Genomic DNA, 17,001 nt, shown 5'->3' with positions numbered 1-17,001 from the left:
AATGGGGTGGGATCTGAGTTACTACAGAGAATTCTTTCCTGGGTTCTGGCCGGTGAGTCTTGCCCACATGCTCAGGGTTTAACTGATCGCCATAGTTGGGGTTGGGAAGGAATTTTCCTCCAGGGCAGATTGGCAGAAGCCTTGGAGGCTTTTCACCTGCCTCTGCAGCATGGGGCACAGGTCACTTGCTGGAGGATTCTCTGCACCTTGAGGTCTTTAAACCACGATTTGAGGACTTCAATAACTCAGACATAGTTTAGGGGTTTGTTACAGGGGTGGGTGGGTGAGAGTCTGTGGCCTGCGTTGTGCAGGAGGTTGGACTAGATGATCATAATGATCCATTCTGACCTGAAAGTCTAAGTCTATTATGAGTCATGACCTGCAATGCATTAATCATTCTTGGCACTCTTCCCTGAACCCCAGCCAATTTATCAACATCCTTCTTGAACTGTGGGCACCGGAACTGGACACCGTATTCCAGCAGCTGAAGCAGTGTGTAGAGCAGGTCGCATAGTCTATCCTGGTGGTTTTCAATCTGTTGGCCGTGGACCTGGGGGCCGCAGACTACGTCTAAGACTTCCAAAGGGGCCTTCACCACCATTTGACATTTCTTAGGGGCCTGCCAATGAAGAAAGGTTGAAAACCGCGGGTCTCTCTCATTCGATGGATTTTGGTCACAGAGAACATATTTACTTCTATAGATGTGAGGGTACGGGGAGAGATTTACCCACCTCTTGAACTCCCACTGTATGCAGGTAAATCCCACCTTTATCATTCCCAATACATGGCATGAGTGCATCCTGATCCCTGCCCTCCACTGGCAGGCCTGGGGGGCAGGTATAAAGCGGCGTGTGGGGCACGGAAAGGAAGCCGTTCCATACACTCAATATGATATGCTATGGCAGAAATGCGATACTCTCGGCAGAATGGAGTAGCCAGGCCTACATTGCTATAGGTGCATTTTGATAGTGCCCGTCCCTGTCTCGTCGATCCCAAGGCTAGAAGGGACCATTGTGATCATCTGCTCTGACCTCCTGGCTAGCCCAGGCCAGAGACCTGCCCCACAACCATTCCTAGAGCAGAGCGTTTAGAAAACATCCCATCTTGGTTTTTAAATGGGCAGGGATCCAGAATCCACCTTGCCCCTTGGTACATTGCTCCAGTGGTTAATGACTCTGTTAAAAACGTACATTGGTCTAACTTCAACTTCCAGCCATCAGATTGGGATAGACCTTTCTCTGCTAGACTGAAGAGCCAATTATTAAATGTTTGTTCTCCATGTAGATACTTATAGACTGTGATCGAGTCACTCCTTAACCCTCTCGTTAAACTAGATAGATTGAGCTCCTTGGGTCTCTCTCTAAGACAGGTTTTCTAATCCTCTCCTGGCTCTTCTCTGACCCCTCTCCCGTTTCTCAGCATCCTTCTGGAGTTGTGGACACCAGAACTGTATTCCAGCAGCGGCCACACCAGTGCCAAATACACCCGGGCAATAACCTCTCTGCTCCCACTCAAGATTCCCCTGGTTAGGCATCGCAGGATCACATTAGCTGTTTTGGCCACAGCATCACAGGGGGAAGCTCATGTCCAGCTCATTATCCACCCCCACCCCCAGATCTTTTTCAGAGTCGCTGCGTCCCAGGATGGCGTCCCCCGTTGTGAAAGTCCGGCCTGCACGCTTCGGCGCCAGCTAGCCAGGCGCTCCCTCTTGGTTCATTAAGTAGACGACTTTGTATTTCGCATTGTTTTTCCCCCATTTTATTTCGCATAAAGTGCCATAGTCATCAGCAGAACATATTTGACCCCACTGCTCCCGGCACCCTGTGACAAGGCTCTGTCCCTGGAGCACCTGGCGGGGGCGGCTCGCTCCCAGCAATGACACATTTAGAAATTGGACACGTAGGCAAGTCGGAGATAGTAAATATTACAAACAGATTTTAAACACCTCCAGGGGGTGAGGGGAAGGGAAGAGTTTTTGCTTTAAATATCGACTGTCATCTTCATTTCGCACTGGGAGGGGCATGAAAGCGAAGGTCCCTACGTCTGTTGGGAGCGTCGCCAGGTTGCAAGGTGAAACCTCCCACTGCTGTCTCATGGTTCTTTGGCCTTTGTAGCCACACCCTGGTACAGGGACCAAGGGACAAGTTTCTGTCCGGAATCACCCCCCAAAGCCCCTCAGCTCATGGGCATCTTTGGGGGCGGGGGAGGGAAGGAGGAGGCTGGACAGCTCCACCCAAATAAATAGTGGTTCCAAAGAAGAAATGCAACAAATATTAAAAATAAGCAGAGTCCTGTTCCAGTGAAAATGCATCAATCCTGTTCTGAGGAATGCGCTTTAATGTCCTCCCCGTCTGGAAGAAAATCCAGAGCGGCGTGTTTGGCTGGGGGGGATCCCCCCCCTCCCAGTTTTAAATAAGAAACTCACTGCTGAAAAACAGCTCCACAAATGGAAAGAGAAAGATAGCAACAAATTAAATAAATCATCTTTACATGCACAATTGTCACATACCCGCTCGTGATGCTTTATACACAACAGGGCTATTTACACAACAGCATATCCACCAGGGGCCAGGGACGTCAGGGAGGGAGGGAAGGAAGGTGGCGGTGGATGCTGGTTTAGCAGCAACTGGCGTGGATTTCGCCGATGGTCCCGATTTTAGGGTCACTTGGGGCGGGGCTGGGTGACACGACCTAAGCTTCTCTAGTCGTGGAGTTGATCTTTTAATTAAAAAAAGCAACAAGGCATTTGGGCCCATCCCCATGTAGTTACTGATACTCTCTCATATAAAAATATACGTCTAGCTATGATACAGTAGGGCTGGATGTGTATATAAAGTGACTTTATATACCCTGCCTATAAATAACGTATCTCTGCACACAAGCAAAGCCGCCAAGCGCCCCGGAGAGGTGCAGGGCCCGGGAATACCGTCGGGGCGCTCGGGAAGGTCTGAACTGCCTCACTGCTGAGAAGGGGGCCTTTGGCCTGACGGTGACTTGTCTGGGATTGTGCCCTTGCTCGGCCACATTGATGCACAAAGAGAAGCCTGAGCTTGGTGGATATTTTGAATCTGATTTTTGTCCTGGTACAAATTGCAAGGAGTCGGGTCTGGAACCCCGTGGGGTTTGCCGGAGGAGTCCCTGGCTGCCAGCGATAGCTCCCACCTTGAACAGGTGACTCTTTAACAAAGATGGCCTTTCTCCCCGGCGTTCATTGGGCATTGGCATTAACAGCTGTCAACACAGCCAAAAGGGTTAAAAACAGGCCCTTCCCCACACGGCTGGAGCTCATTTTGTTAGGGCTGAAGCTGCCATAGAGCCACGTCCTGACTAGCTCAGGTAAAAACCGACCCCTTTTTATGGGTCCAAGGTCTCAGCCCTCATCTACCCATCATAAAGGGAACAGCAAAATGCACAAGCCCCATTTCTTTGCAGGGCCCCTTTAAGGGGGAGCAAGAAAGAGTCCACAAATGGCTTCCTATCTCCTGTAAGGGCCAGATCCTGGGAGCAGGGGAGTTGGGGCTTTTCGGAACTCTGCCTTGGGGACGGGTTAAGGGCCTCAGAGCTAACCTGGCTGGGACCCAGCTGAGCCCTGGTCAGGCCTAGCGCAGGGCACCCAGAAAATGTTTCTGATGAGCCATAGCAGAAGAACTAGGTGCCGTTTACCCACGGGCTTATCGCTACGGCCCAGAACTCCCCAGCCAGGCTGGTTATAAAACCTGACTGCGGCTGTAGCTACTATGGTGCGGAGTGTCAATGAACCAAATGGCACCACACTGCACACCATGGAAAAGGCCACTGGTGCACCCCTGCAGCACCCCAAGCTCCCGTGAGAGGGCAGCACGGCCTCCCCACCCAACACACGGCTGAGTGGGATGAGCCACCAGACCTCTGGAGGCGCCTGACAATTTTCACCAGCAGGGTGGCACCTCCACAGGAAATCCTGGTGCATGGTGTCTGGTAGAACCCCGGGGTTTCCCTGCCCATCGCTCTGCACGCGTTTGTTAGCTACCTCGTTCCGTGTCCTGGGCACGGCCTCCAGCTGCAAGCCCAGGTGCTGGAGATGGAGGAGACCTAGCAGATCTCCCAGCCTGCACCCTGCTATGCAGGATTGTTCCCTCCACTCCAGTCCAGCTCCAAGTGACCCAAGCAACAGGCCTCTCAGCTAGATAGGTATGCGGCTGCCCAGTCGCTGCAGTATCTGAGCACCTAGCCTCAGGGTTTCCCTGCAGCCAGGGCTGTAGGTCAGTGCTCTGCCTGCAGGATGAAAAGCCTCTCAGTTCTGACAGTCATTCATTCTGCGGCCTCAGGCAAGCGATTTGCTGGCTCTGTGCCTCAGTTCCTAATCTACAAAGTGGGTTGGTAATACTGGCCTACCTCCCTAGGGGGCTGGAGGGGGGGCTGGGAAGAGTCATGAGTGCTGGTAGAGCATGCAAAGTGTGAATTCATAATGGTGACCCACAATCCACTTGTGCCTTGCAGGAAGAGCGTCCCTGATATCTGCACCCCCCATCCCCTGCAGTCCACTTCGGTTACACACCCCTGCTTATGGGGACACCCTCCTCTGGAACGGCCCAGACCCATCACTCCTCCAGCCATTCTACCCCCCAGCACCATCCCTGCGGCAGATCCTGCGCATCCCCTCCCTAGATCCTATCTGCAAACTGTCTTCAGAGTGGGCATGCTGCAGAGGCCCTGCCAGGTAGGGCTGAAATTAGCCAGGCTGGGGGCAAACGAGGGGGCTGGGCCCAAGGCTGGAGCAGCCCCAGACAGCGAGGAGGGGGGAGCACATCCCCCAGTCCTGCAGCCAGACTAGCAATGGGACAGGCAAGCAGAGAGAGACACCAGGTGCCGAATGCACCCCTCACGCTTGGTGGGGTACAGGAGACCTTTCAAATGAGATTTATTCAATGTAACACCGGGGGAGCAAGATTCACGGGGACCTGGGGGAGGATCAGGGAGTAAAGGGGTCCAGGGGTCACTCGCACCCTGAGGGGACCTGCCAGGGGACGGGGGCAGGAAACTCACAAACAAAACCAGTAGTGCGCAGGCTTGCAGCACCTCCGCTGGTCAGCCCTGCCCCTGTCCCCGCAGCCAGCCCTGCCCCCCAGCCAGACATCTCTCAGCTCCTCCATCCACTGCTCACATCACACAACACCTCGGGGACCTGGCTGCTTCAAAAGACAGGGGCAACCACGGCCTGTTCAACACTTCCAGCCCTGGCTCCTCACGCCCAGGCCAATCAAAGCATGCAGAAGCCAATCCAGCTACCAGTACCCTCCATCTACAGCCTGGGCCCACTTCCTCCGCACCCCCACGCACCTGGAGATTCCTTAGGAGGGGACATCAGCTACCTGTCCCAGGCATCGGACAGAGCCACCAGCCAGCGCCGATTCCCGGCTGCAGAGTCAGACAGGTACAGAGAGGAAGGCTCCGAAGTGACTGGCACTAACAGACTGTACAATGCACCGGCGTTTGGCAAGGAGAGGGTGGGAGGTTTTCTAAGCAAGACAGGGCTAGTCCGAAAGGAGAATTCACCTGTATAAGCACATCACCGGCTGAAGCTAAAGTGCGCATCACGTGGCTATTTTAAATCCTCCCTGGAATTTTCCCCATCGCTTTGCAATGCATCTCAAGCAAACCCAAAAGAAGAAATTAACAAGCCACGAACATGGCACTCGGGGGTGGGGAGGGGGAGGAGGGAACCCACAGGCACTTCTTGGCCTATTAAAAGGGAATCAAACTATTGGCCTTTGGCTGCTCCTCGTCTGTCTCTGACACAGACACCGGAGCTGAAGGCTGCCTCCCCCACACTGCACACAGACCCCCCCTGTTGTTGGCTCATGGCACGGGGGGAGGGGCAGCCAAGCCAGAGTTCTTGTAAGTGTTTGGATGAGTCTGGCCTGGCTTGGGGGAGATCTGGCCCAGGCAAGCAAGAGGAAAATCCCTGGCTCGCTACAAGCTGGTCTTTAAAGGTCACAGCAAGGCGAGGGCTGCGCTGCACATGAGGTTGGTGGGGAGGGGGCCAGTTGGTCCTTTATGCCCTGAGCCAGTCACCGGTCCAGGACGCGAGCAAAGTCCTCGCGGGTGCTGCCTTCGTTTTTGAGGTCGGCGAAGACCTGGGTGAAGTAGTGGGGGTCAGCGTTGATCCGGAGCATCTTGCCACTCATGGCGTTGATGATGCGAAGGCACCGGTCCCAGAAGGCGTCCTTCGCCGCCTCCACCAGGAAGGGCTTGAGCGGGTAGGAGATCTCGTTGCCCATGTAGGAGTAGGACAGATAGAGGCAGGTGAGCAGCGCCGCCTGCAGGTTGTGCTCGCTGGAGACCAAATCCCCATCAATCACCTCCCGGCACAGCAGGTAGACGAAGACCACGTTGACTGGGGTGATGAAGGCCTGGTCCTGCCAGCCCTGCAGCAGCAGCGAGCGGTCCACGCTGCGCAGCCACAGGATGGGCTCCGTGGGCGACAGGTGTTTGAGGCGGTAACACCGGCGGCAGAGGAATTCGCCCAGGCACTTGAGCAGCTCGCTGGTGGAGGCTTGGACGACCACGCGCCGCGGAGAGGCCGAGCTGCCCCCGCCCAGGCAGGTGCCTGGCTTGAGGGAGGAGACGGAAGTGGTGGAGATGCGCTTGGCGCTGAGTGGTGCCAGGGGCGGCCCGCCCCCGTCATAGCTGGCAAGGTTGGCGCAGGACAGCGACTTCTTGACATTCTCGTGGTTGAGGAGGGCCACGTCCTTGGCGTGGGGGTGATTGTTGTTGTTATTGTGGGCGGGCCCCTTCCCCCCGCCCCGGGAGCCTTTCTTCTTGGTGGAGGCCACCAGCCGCTTCCAGGTCAAGGCCGGGATGAACATGGAGTGGCGCTTGAGGTTCTTGTCTGCCTTCTGCCCGCTGCCCTTGGCGCTCGGCACGCCCGGGTAGTGCGCCAGCGAGCCGGAGGAGCCCTCCTCGTACAGGCTGGCCTTCCGGGAGCCCGGCGACAGGGACAGCACGGTGCCCATGCTGAGGGAGGCAGGGAGGGGGATGAGCCAACAGGGGGGCTAGGATGCAGCCAGGCAGTTAAAGCAACGGGGCTGCCAGTGCAAATCCCTGCATGCAGCTATTCAGCCACCCTGCAGCTAATGTGCCGCCTGGCAGGGAGGCCCTTCCCCAGCAGCCTGGCAGGGCAGCGGGCAGCCTGCAATGTGGCAGTCGCGAACGCACCGTTAATTAGCAGCGTTGCATGGCGGTCCTGTGGCTGCAATTAGCAGCCTGGCTCGCGCGTGGACTTAATTAGCAGGCTCGCGGAGCGCTCCCGTGCAGGCGATTAGCGCTCAGTCTTGCATGGCCAGCCCGGGCAGGCGACTCAGCAGCCGGCTCGAGCCCAGCCGGCAGGAGGATGCTGCCGCCAGCCGCGCTGAGCTCCATCTAATCCAGTCGCTGGCCAGGCCCGCGGGCGGGCTCCGGCACAGGTTCGCGTCCCGCCGCCGGGACCAAGGCAGGGAGACGGGCAAGGCTCAGGGCTGCTCCCGGATCGCCGGCGGCTGCAGCCCCCGGGCCATGGGCTGGGACAAGCCGCCGTGCGGCGCTGCGAGGACGGGTTCGGGCTCCGCTCCGGGCTGGAGCCGGCGATCTCCGGCGAGGCGGCGGCTGCTGGCGATAGCGCTACCTGGGCGGCAGCCGCGCCCCCCACCCCGGCCTAGAGGCTGCGGGCGCGGCGCCCCTCTCTGCACTCAGAGTCCCCCGCTGCGGAGGTGGCTGGATCGGGGGGCGGGCAGCGACCCCCTCCCGCCGCGGTCTCGGGTCCCCCGGCGGGGAGATGCTCGGGAGCCGACCCAGGGAAGATGCGCCGGCGGATCTCCCGTGAATCCAGCCCGCTCTGCTCTCCTGGGGGGCCTGCAACCCCCGGTCCCCAGCCGCGGCTCTCTGCGGGGCCCGGCCCGGCCCGGCGCGGCGCTGCCTGGGGAGACCTGCAGCATCTGAGCCGCTGGAAGCGCAGGAGGAGGGACCGAGGGATGGTCCTTAGCAGCCACGTCCCCCCGCAGGCATCCTAGCACGGTGGGGCAGGCGGGGAGCCGGGCTGTGTGGGGCTCTTGCTCCCCCTATGGCCGGGCCGCTGGAATAGACTTTACCGGGCAGACAGACAGCGGCCCCTGGACACGCCAAGGCCCCCGCCCCACGAGATGGGCATTGCGGGGGAGGGGGGGTCCCGAATCCAGGCTGGGTAGAACAGCTTCCAGCATGGGCAATTGGGGTACCCGCCAATATGCCCCCCCTTGGCCAGCAGCCCTGGACAGTCTCCCTCTTTCCCAGGCTGCACCCCCCCAAGCAGCCTACCAGGCTTTGGGGGAGGGATGCGAACACCTGCAGCCTGGGCTGGGGTGGGGCAAGTGGCAATGGAGTCGGGGGGGGGCATGGGGGAGGTGTTCTCCACAGGGTTTGACGCTGGAGGATCCTGCAGGCTGCAAGTGGATACCAGGTCTGGAGGGCCTCCAGGGGCAGAGGTTGGGAACGGGCCAGGAGTGAGGGGTGCAAATGAGCAGGCAGGGCCCAGTGTGGAGCCACTGTCCCTTCTGTGTCCTCTCAGCCCCCCCCCCTTCTGGGGCTGGAGGGGACCAACACTGTGAGCGTCACAGGAGAGGTGGCTGTTTTGCCTTCCCTGCTTGGCCAGATCACCGCTTACCCCCCCCAGGTTTTGCAGGAATGCAGCTTTCCCTGGGCCAGGCTAATCCAGCCCCCTGTGCCCTGGCAAGTGGTTGGGATGGGGAAGGGGTTAAAGGCCAGACGATTTGCCATCGCAGATTGGCCAGGCTAGGCCCATGATCGTGCCTCTGCCCAAGGTTCGGAGGATCGGCTGCCTCCTGTGCACCATGGGGGAGGGACGCCCCCCTGCAGTGAGCTGACACCCTGAGTCATGAGCCCCAGTTGCTGCTTCCTTAGCACCTGTCACTCCTACTACCATTGTGGGCCAGGGCGTGAGCCAGGCTGGTCTCAAACCCCAGCTGCAGCGGGAGACAGCTGGGCTCCCCACGAGTCTGGATGTCCCTGCTGGGCCACACCTGCCCCATCGGGGCAGCAGGGACCCCACGTTGCCCCCGTATTTGCGGGGGTGCTAACTCTCGGGATTTCATCGTTCGCCTCCAGGAGAGCCCTGGCAGCAATTTCAGCCCCGCCTGGTGGACACCAGTGCCCCTCTGATTGGCTGCCTTCCCTCATGCCCCACCTCCAAGGGAAGAGCAACCAATCAGGGCTGCTGCAGGAGGCAAGCGGAACTCTTTCCCTTTCCCTCAGGAGCCAAGAGGAGTTTTGGGAGAGGGGAAGAGGGAGCAGAAAGAGCCCAGAAGCTCACGGCAACTCTGGTCCCTCCGCCCATCCTGTGAGAGATGGTCTGTCTGCTCCTCCCTCTCCATCCCTGCAAGGCCAGGGCTGGGAAGGGAGAGGGAAGTGAAGAACCCCAAGAGACTGCTGGAGAAGCAGGAGCATACGGGGGGGGGGGGGAGAGGGCAAATGTGGGAGGGCAGAATTGATGTGGGGGCTGGGAATGCATAATTAGTTGCAGGGCTCTGGGGGGCACAGATGTGGGGTAGAACTGTTGCAGGGCTTGGGATGAAGTGGGAAAGTTCTTAATGTTTTCTCTGAACACTGTGCGTGCCTCAGTTTCCCCTATGTATTACTCAAGTATCTAGGTGGTGGAATAAGTGTGGCTGATTCTTGCAGAGAAAGGGGCCTGGCCATCAGGGGCTGGCTACAGAGGGTTGGCAGGTCTCTGCAGCCTCTTCTAGGAGTCACTGCAACAATCACACACCCTTATCCCACCATCTAGATAGTTGAGTACCACACAGGGGAAACTGAGGCACACAGTATTCAGAGAAAACATTAAGAACATTCCCACTTTGTCACAGGGGTGCATAATGAATTGATTGGCTGTGGGTTAGGCAGATGGGGCACAAATACATTAATTAGAAGGCAGGGGGACTCTGCAACATCAGGCATTCCCTGAGAGAGAGAAAGCTGAGTGGGTCCAGAGCCTCCCCCTGCTCTGTACATGTGGGAGTGTTGGCAGCCCTGTGGCTGCCCCCACAACACACATGGCATTTGGGTAATTCCAAAATCAAGAGATCAAAAACCAGCACCGTGATCTTTAAACAGCTCTCCTCCTCTGGGGGCCAGGCTCCTGAGGTCTGGGTCTGACTCCTGATCTTTGAATTGTGAAGTGGGTCATACTGCACTCCATGGTTAATAGCATCAAAGGGAAGCTCAGTCTCTCCCCCGTGAGCACTGATCAGTGTGTGAGCTCCCTTCTCAATCAGGCAGGAGGGCTCTGCATCTGTCTTCACAGCAGAAGATGTGAGGAAGATCCCCCCACCTGAGCCATTCTATTTAGGTGACAAATCTGATTATTGTCCCCGACTGAGGTGTCAACAGAGGAGGGTTTGTAACAAATTGAGAAATTAAACAGGAATAAGTCCCCAGGACCGGTTGGTATCACCCAAGAGTTCTGAAGGAACTCAAATGTGAAATTGCAGAATGTAACAAGGTCCTCGGCCTGCCCTTCTTCCTGGCTGCCCCAATAAAGCTCAGAGAGGCTTCTAGTTCTGCAGCACCCATGGCTTTATTTACACGTTCTCTCACCACCAGTGATATACTATATACAGAGCTTGCAGGCTTTACAGTCACTTCTCCTAGACAGTCTACCCTCAGCCCAGAGACTGACCTTCCCCTACCCAATCCCCCTTCTTCTGGCTGCCAGGCAGCCTTTGTAGCCCTTGAACCCTCAGGTCCACAGGTGCAGCCAGTTCTAAAGGCCAGGCACCAGGCTTCTCCCCAGCCCCAATCTATTTCCCCTGACTGGGGCTGGCTGAGCAGGGGCTAATTAGGTGCTTTTGCACCAGCACCCTGCTACACAGAACTTCTAACTGTGGTATGTAACCTATCATTGACATCAGCTTCTGTACCAGGTGACTGGAGGGTAGCTAACGTGACGTCACTTTTTTAAAAAGGCTCTAGAGGCGATCCCGGCAATTACAGGCTGGTAAGTCTGACTTCAGCACCAGGCAAACTGATTGAAACTATAGTCAAGAACAGAATTACCAGACACATAGATGAACACGATTTGTTGAGGAAGAGAACACAGCTTTTGTAAAGGGAACTCATGCCTCACCAATCTATTAGAATTTTTTTAGAGTGTCAACAAACACGTGGACAAGGGGGATCCAGATGATACAGTGTACTTGAACTTTCAGAAACCCTTTGACAAGTCCCTCACCGAAGGCTCTTAGGCAAAGTACGCAGTCATCGAATAAGAGGGACGGTTCTCTCCTGGATCAGTAACTGGTTAAAAGTCAGGGAACAAAGGGCAGGAATAAATGGTCAGTTTCCACAGTGGAGAGTGATAAATAGCGGAGCCACCCAGGGGTCTGTACTGGGACCAGGGCTGGTCAACATATTCATAAATGATCTGGGAAAAGGGGTAAACAGCAAGGTGGCAAAGTTTGCAGATGACTTAAAATTATTCAAGATAGTTAAGTCCTAAGCAAGCCGCAGAGAGTCAGAAAAGGATCTCAAACGACTGGGTGACTAGGCAAGAAAATGGCAGATGAAAAATCAGCATTGATAAAGGCAAAGTAATACACCTGGAAAACATAATCCCAACTATACATACAAACCGATGGGGTCTAAATTACCTGTTACCACTCAAGAGAGATCTTGGAGTCATTGTGGACAGTTCTCTGAAAACATCCACTCAGTGTGCAGCGGCAGTCAAAACAGCAAACAGAATGTTAGGAACCATTAGGAAAGGGAGAGATAATAAGACAGTAAATATCATATTGCCTCTGTATAAATCCATGGTACGCCCACGTCGTGAATACTGCATGCGGTTCTGGACACCCCTCTCAAAAAAGATACATTGGATTTGGAGAAGGTACAGAGAAAGGTAGCAAAAATGCTTAAAGGTATAAAACAGCTTCCATGTGAGGAAAGATTTAAAAGCCTGCGACTGTTCTGCTTAGAAAAGAGACGACTAAGGGAGGATATGATAGAGGTCTATAAAATCATGAGTGATGTGAGGACAATTAATAAGGAAGTGTTGTTCACCCCTTCACATAACACTGGTCTACAATTTTTGAGAAGTCGTCTGCTTCAGAGATAAAATGTGATATTTATTATGTATTTTGATGTGCTGAATTCAAATATGACAATTAAAACAACTGATTGGCTACTGTTTCTAAGATATTTAAGTTTTTACATTTTATGTCTATGTATATTGTGTAGATAGTAGAGTTTTAATCATAAATTGTAAACCTAGGTCTTTTCATGTGTTTATGGTTGCTTTACATGATAATATTTCACCTGTCCTGTTTATGTAACACTTTAAAAATCAGCAAAAGGGTTATATAACTAAAATTCATTATGAAACAAAAGGCAAAAAACTATTATGTACATAGTTTAGTCCTATTCAGTGTCTACTCAGCGCTTCTTGGCTTGTCTCTTGTATTCATTAAATGGAGCATATCTTGTCACTGTCCAGCAATAGTCTGCAAGCATTGATGGGCTCCATTTGCCCTGATAGCCTGCCAGGAGATTCCACTGCTGTAGTCTGGAGCCCAACAGCTCTGCCTTACTCTTGGGTAGTTCCAAATCCCTGACAAGGTCATTCAGTTCACCTTGTGTTATGAGGTGTGGTTCAGAGGAGGAGGCTGGGAGAAAATGTGGGTCCTGTGACATTGATGGTTCAGGACCAGAAGTTTCATCCTCTTCCTCTTCCTCATCTGACTCAAGTGAGAATGATTCTGGTGCATCAGGAACCAGCAGTCCTTCTCCGTGGAGTACTGGGCGTATAGCTGATGGAATGTTTGGATAATGCACAGTCCACTTTTTCTTCTTTGATACACCTTTTCCAACTGGAGGCACCATGCAGAAGTAACAATTGCTGGTATGATCTATTGGCTCTCTCCAAATCATTGGCACTGCAAAAGGCATAGATTTCCTTTTTCTGTTCAACCACTGGTGAAGATTTGTTGCACAAGTGTTGCAGCATATGTGTGGGGCCAACCTCTTGCCCTGATCTCCAATTTTGCAGCCAAAAGAAAGGTGATAGGCTTTCTTAACCATAGTGGTTATACTGCGCTTTTGTGATGCAAAAGTCACTTCACCACACACATAGCAGAAGTTATCTGCACTGTTCACACAAGTACGAGGCATCTCTGCTCACTTTGGCTAAACAGAAATGTGTCCCTTTGCAAAATCAAACACTGACAAATAAGAGAGCATGACACTGTATGATTTCTAGACAGGACCGGCGCTAGGGGTTTGAGCGCCCTAGGTGCACGGCAATTTCGCCGCCCGGCGTGCTGGTCCCGCGGCTCTGGTGGTGCTGCCGCAGTCGTGCCTGCGGGCGGTCCACCGGAGCCGCGCTAGGAGCCACCCGTCCGCAGGCACGACTGCAGCAGCTCCACTGGAGACGCGGACCAGTGGACCCTCCGCAGGCACCACTGTGGCAGCTCCACCGGAGCCGCCTGCCGCCCCCTCCGGCAAAATGACGCCCACCAATTATTCTGGCGCCCTAGGCGATTGCCTAGGCTGCCTAAATGGTAGAGCCGGCACTGTTTCTAGAGATGATATAGGGCAATTTGTTCAGCAGAGTGATGTAAGCTTTGTTATGATTGCATCGTCCATGACTTCTAGGAATAACATGATGCAATTCATATCATGTATGACGCAATACCAGCTTCAGATTGCATCATTCATTGTTTTGCCTAAAAAGCAAGTACTGTCCAAACCCAGTCATAGATTTATTCATAGATCCAGTCAAAGATGTATTTTAGTCATTTCTGGTTTAAATTGAGATCCCTTCCCTTTATAACTTACTTATCCTCTGCCATTCCCAAGTCAAGGGTCATATATACTGACTCAATAGCATATCTTGAAAACTAGAGCCAATTAACAATTTTAAGCATCATTTTCGTTCTCAGTGACCCAGAATTAGTAAAGTTGGACTACATTTATTTCAGAAGCATTTTGGCTGTAGAGCAGTGTAACACAAGAAGTAGGGGCCTCCCAATGAAATGAACAAGCAGAAGGTTTAAAACAAACAAAAGGAAGTATTTCTTCACACAACACACAGTTAGCCTGTGGAACTCGTCGCCAGGCCATGTTGTGAAGGCCAAGACTACAACAGGGTTCAAAAAAGAGTGAGATAAGATCGCAGAGGACAGGTCCATCAATGGCTATTAGCTAAGATGGTCGCAGACACAACCCCATGCTCTGGGTGTCCCTAAACCTCTGACTGCTAGAAGCTGGGACTGGATGACGGGATGGCTCACTCAATACATTTCCCTGTTCTGTTCATTCCCTCTGAAGCAGCTGGCATTGGTCACTGTCAGAGGCAGGGCACTGGGGCTAGATACATCACTGGTCTGACCCAGTCCGGCTGTTCTTATGTGGCACACTGAGCAAACCGATCCAGTGTGGGATCTGCCAGGCTCACCCCCTGGAGCCAGTATCCCCACAGGGCTGCTTTCCCATCTTGCCTTCACCCCCAAAGAAGGGAGCCGGGGAAACTGCCTAGTGGGGGTGCTGAGCAGGGGACCCATTGTGGAGCACTGGGTCTCTCACAGAAAGCTGCTGCTGGAAAATGCTGGTCTTTAGGGCAGGAGCAGCCAGGTGAGCTGTGGGCGGGGCTAAGGTGGCAAAGAGTAAAGGGGTGTGGCCTGAAACTGTCTTGTCCCGCCCCCAGGTTTGAGGCCTCTGTTAAGCTCCAGCATGAGGCTGAGGAAGGGTGTTCCGCTCAGGTTACCCCCTGCAGCTCCCTCTCGGGTAGGGGCCCATCCACTGGTGCACGGCAGGGGTGCCCTGTCGAGGGCCACGTCTGCACTGTGCCAGGAGCCTGTGCCCAGTTTGCAAGAAATGGGGAAGGTCATGACCTCCCCGAAGGGGCGGCCCCAGGACACCCCCGTGCATGCCATGCTGCTGTGTGAGCCTCGTGCCCGGTGAACTTCAGTCCCCTGCATCAGGGCAGTCAGCTCTGAATCAGGCCTGCCGAAGCAGGAGCGCTTCGCCAAGGCAGCTCTAGGTGGGCACCGCTGATTCATCCACCCAATGCCCTTTAACCTGCTGCTGTCTGTCGGTGCTGGACGCACACCTCACCGGTCAGTTCCAGAGGCCGTCAGATTCGGCTGGAGGGACAAGCCACTGGGGAGGGGCTAATGTGGGGGGGGCTGGGCTGGTGGGGGAAAAAACAAGCAATTAACATATTTGTCTCAACTTCACCAAAAATAGGCTCCTGCCTGCTGCTGGCTTTCTATTCTGGGGCAGCCTTTGTCTGTGGAAATGAAGGCGAGATGGGGACGCTGCCTGCACAAACACCAGAATAAACTTCTTACAGAGCCCAAAAATAGAGCCCCAAGCAAACAAGGGGGATGGAACCCGGGGGTAAGCGCTAGGGGTGAGCGTTACCTGGTGTCGAGTGAGAGCCGTGCAAGGAGGAGAAGTGAAGGGGGCTAATTCTTCATTCTCTGACCCCAGGGTTGCCAATGGGACTCCCCTGAAGTTGATGGTGGGATGTGGCTGTCAGAATGGAAAATCAAGCCTCTATGCAGAAGCCCACTTTGTATTCTGAGGGGTGGGATAGCTCAGTGGTTTGAGCATTGGCCTGCTAAACCCAGGGTTGTGAGCTCAATCCTTGAGAAGGCTACTTAGGGATGTGGGGCAAAAATCAGTACTTGGAAGGCAGGGGGCTGGGCTTGATGACCTTTCAGGGTCCACTCCACTTTTAGCAGATAGGTGTATATCTCCATTTGTTTATTGATCAGCAGGGCTAGCATCCTCTTTTCAGGCCTGCCAGCAGAGGACATAATCACTGGCACTTGAGCAGCAGGTCTGGTCCCATCCAGCAGGAGGCAGCAGTAGACACACACACACACACACGTGTGTTACACAAGTGGTATGCTACATGCAGACCCACACAGCTCCCGCTGGAACAAGAAGCCCCGGGATGCAGGGTTCAGTTTTAACTTGGGGGTGACTCTCCTACTTACGGACGGACAGGTTCGGCCTCGTCAGAGCCCGCCAGCCGGTGGCACTGCACAATGAGCCCTGGGCTTCCCAAGGGCTGGGGCGTGCACCAATAACGCTGCCTGTAGCAGTGAACGCTCATTACCCAATGGGAGGCAAGCAGTGGTGACATACTAGGGCCCAGCACCCAGGCTCACTGTGGAGGCCTAGTGAGCCAGTCAAAATCCATGAAATACCAGAGGGGACTTGGCCTAGTGGATAAAGCACTGACATGGGACTTGGGAGACATGGTTCTATGCCCTGCTCTGCCCTGGGCCTGCTGCAAGTGACAGCGCAGCTCTCTGCCTCAGTTTCCCCATCTGTAAAGAGAAGCTAACGATGCTTCTCTTCTCAGTCACCCAACCTCCCTCGTGCTCTGCAATGTCCAAGCCAAGCCCCTCCCTGCAGTTCTGCCTGGCTGTTGGGTTTCTCTGTACATGTGCTACATGGAAATGGGCTGGTTTCTTACCCCCCAATTGCATGGTAGGGCAGGCTTGAGAATGGTTCGAGTGTGGCTGGGCTGGGGAATGGGTTGGTCCTGAGCTGCAGAACCCTCCCAGCTCCCATCAGCACAGAGAGGCCTGGATCCAAGCCCTGGAGAACCCCAGTACAAACTGTTCAGCTCGGGGTCTGGTCCCTTCCCCCTCCCTGTGTTAGCTGGTCAGGGGTGACTGGCCCAGGCTTGGTTCAGCTCACTGGAAGCTGATGGCCGGCAAGAGGAGAGAGCCTGTTTTTCCTCCCTGTGTGTAAACAAGCCCTGAGGAGAGGACATCCCTTCCTCACGCTCCTCTCCAGGCTGGTGGGATGTGTTTTGTTCCCTCCCATGTGTGTGCATGGAGATAGAAGAGCAGAGGCACCCACCCATGGTGTGACCGGCCAAATGTGTGTGCTAGGCAGAGACAGCCCCATGCAGATGGGTGCGCGCTTGGGGCACCCTGCCACCCTGATGCATCAAGGAGGTGCCACAGCTGGAGC

General features: G+C 54.6%; 1 protein-coding gene across 1 annotated transcript; it reads right to left on the bottom strand.

Moving 5' to 3' along the window:
- Positions 1-5,097: 5,097 nt before the first annotated feature.
- Positions 5,098-7,427, bottom strand: LOC127045909 (cyclin-dependent kinase 5 activator 1-like). The gene has a single exon (XM_050942771.1). The coding sequence runs from the start codon at positions 6,993-6,995 to the stop codon at positions 6,051-6,053; it is 945 nt and encodes a 314-aa protein (XP_050798728.1). The 5' UTR covers positions 6,996-7,427; the 3' UTR covers positions 5,098-6,050.
- Positions 7,428-17,001: the final 9,574 nt, after the last annotated feature.

This window comes from Gopherus flavomarginatus, chromosome 2, assembly GCF_025201925.1.
Source record: "Gopherus flavomarginatus isolate rGopFla2 chromosome 2, rGopFla2.mat.asm, whole genome shotgun sequence".
In the NCBI taxonomy this organism is placed as follows: Eukaryota; Metazoa; Chordata; order Testudines; family Testudinidae; genus Gopherus; species Gopherus flavomarginatus.
Note: the sequence above shows the minus strand (reverse complement) of the source record. Positions and strands in the feature narration are given on the sequence as shown.

Excerpts from the sequence above, each read along its gene's own strand:
- LOC127045909 (XM_050942771.1), bottom strand. The coding sequence starts at position 6,995 with ATGGGCACCGTGCTGTCCCTGTCGCCGGGCTCCCGGAAGGCCAGCCTG.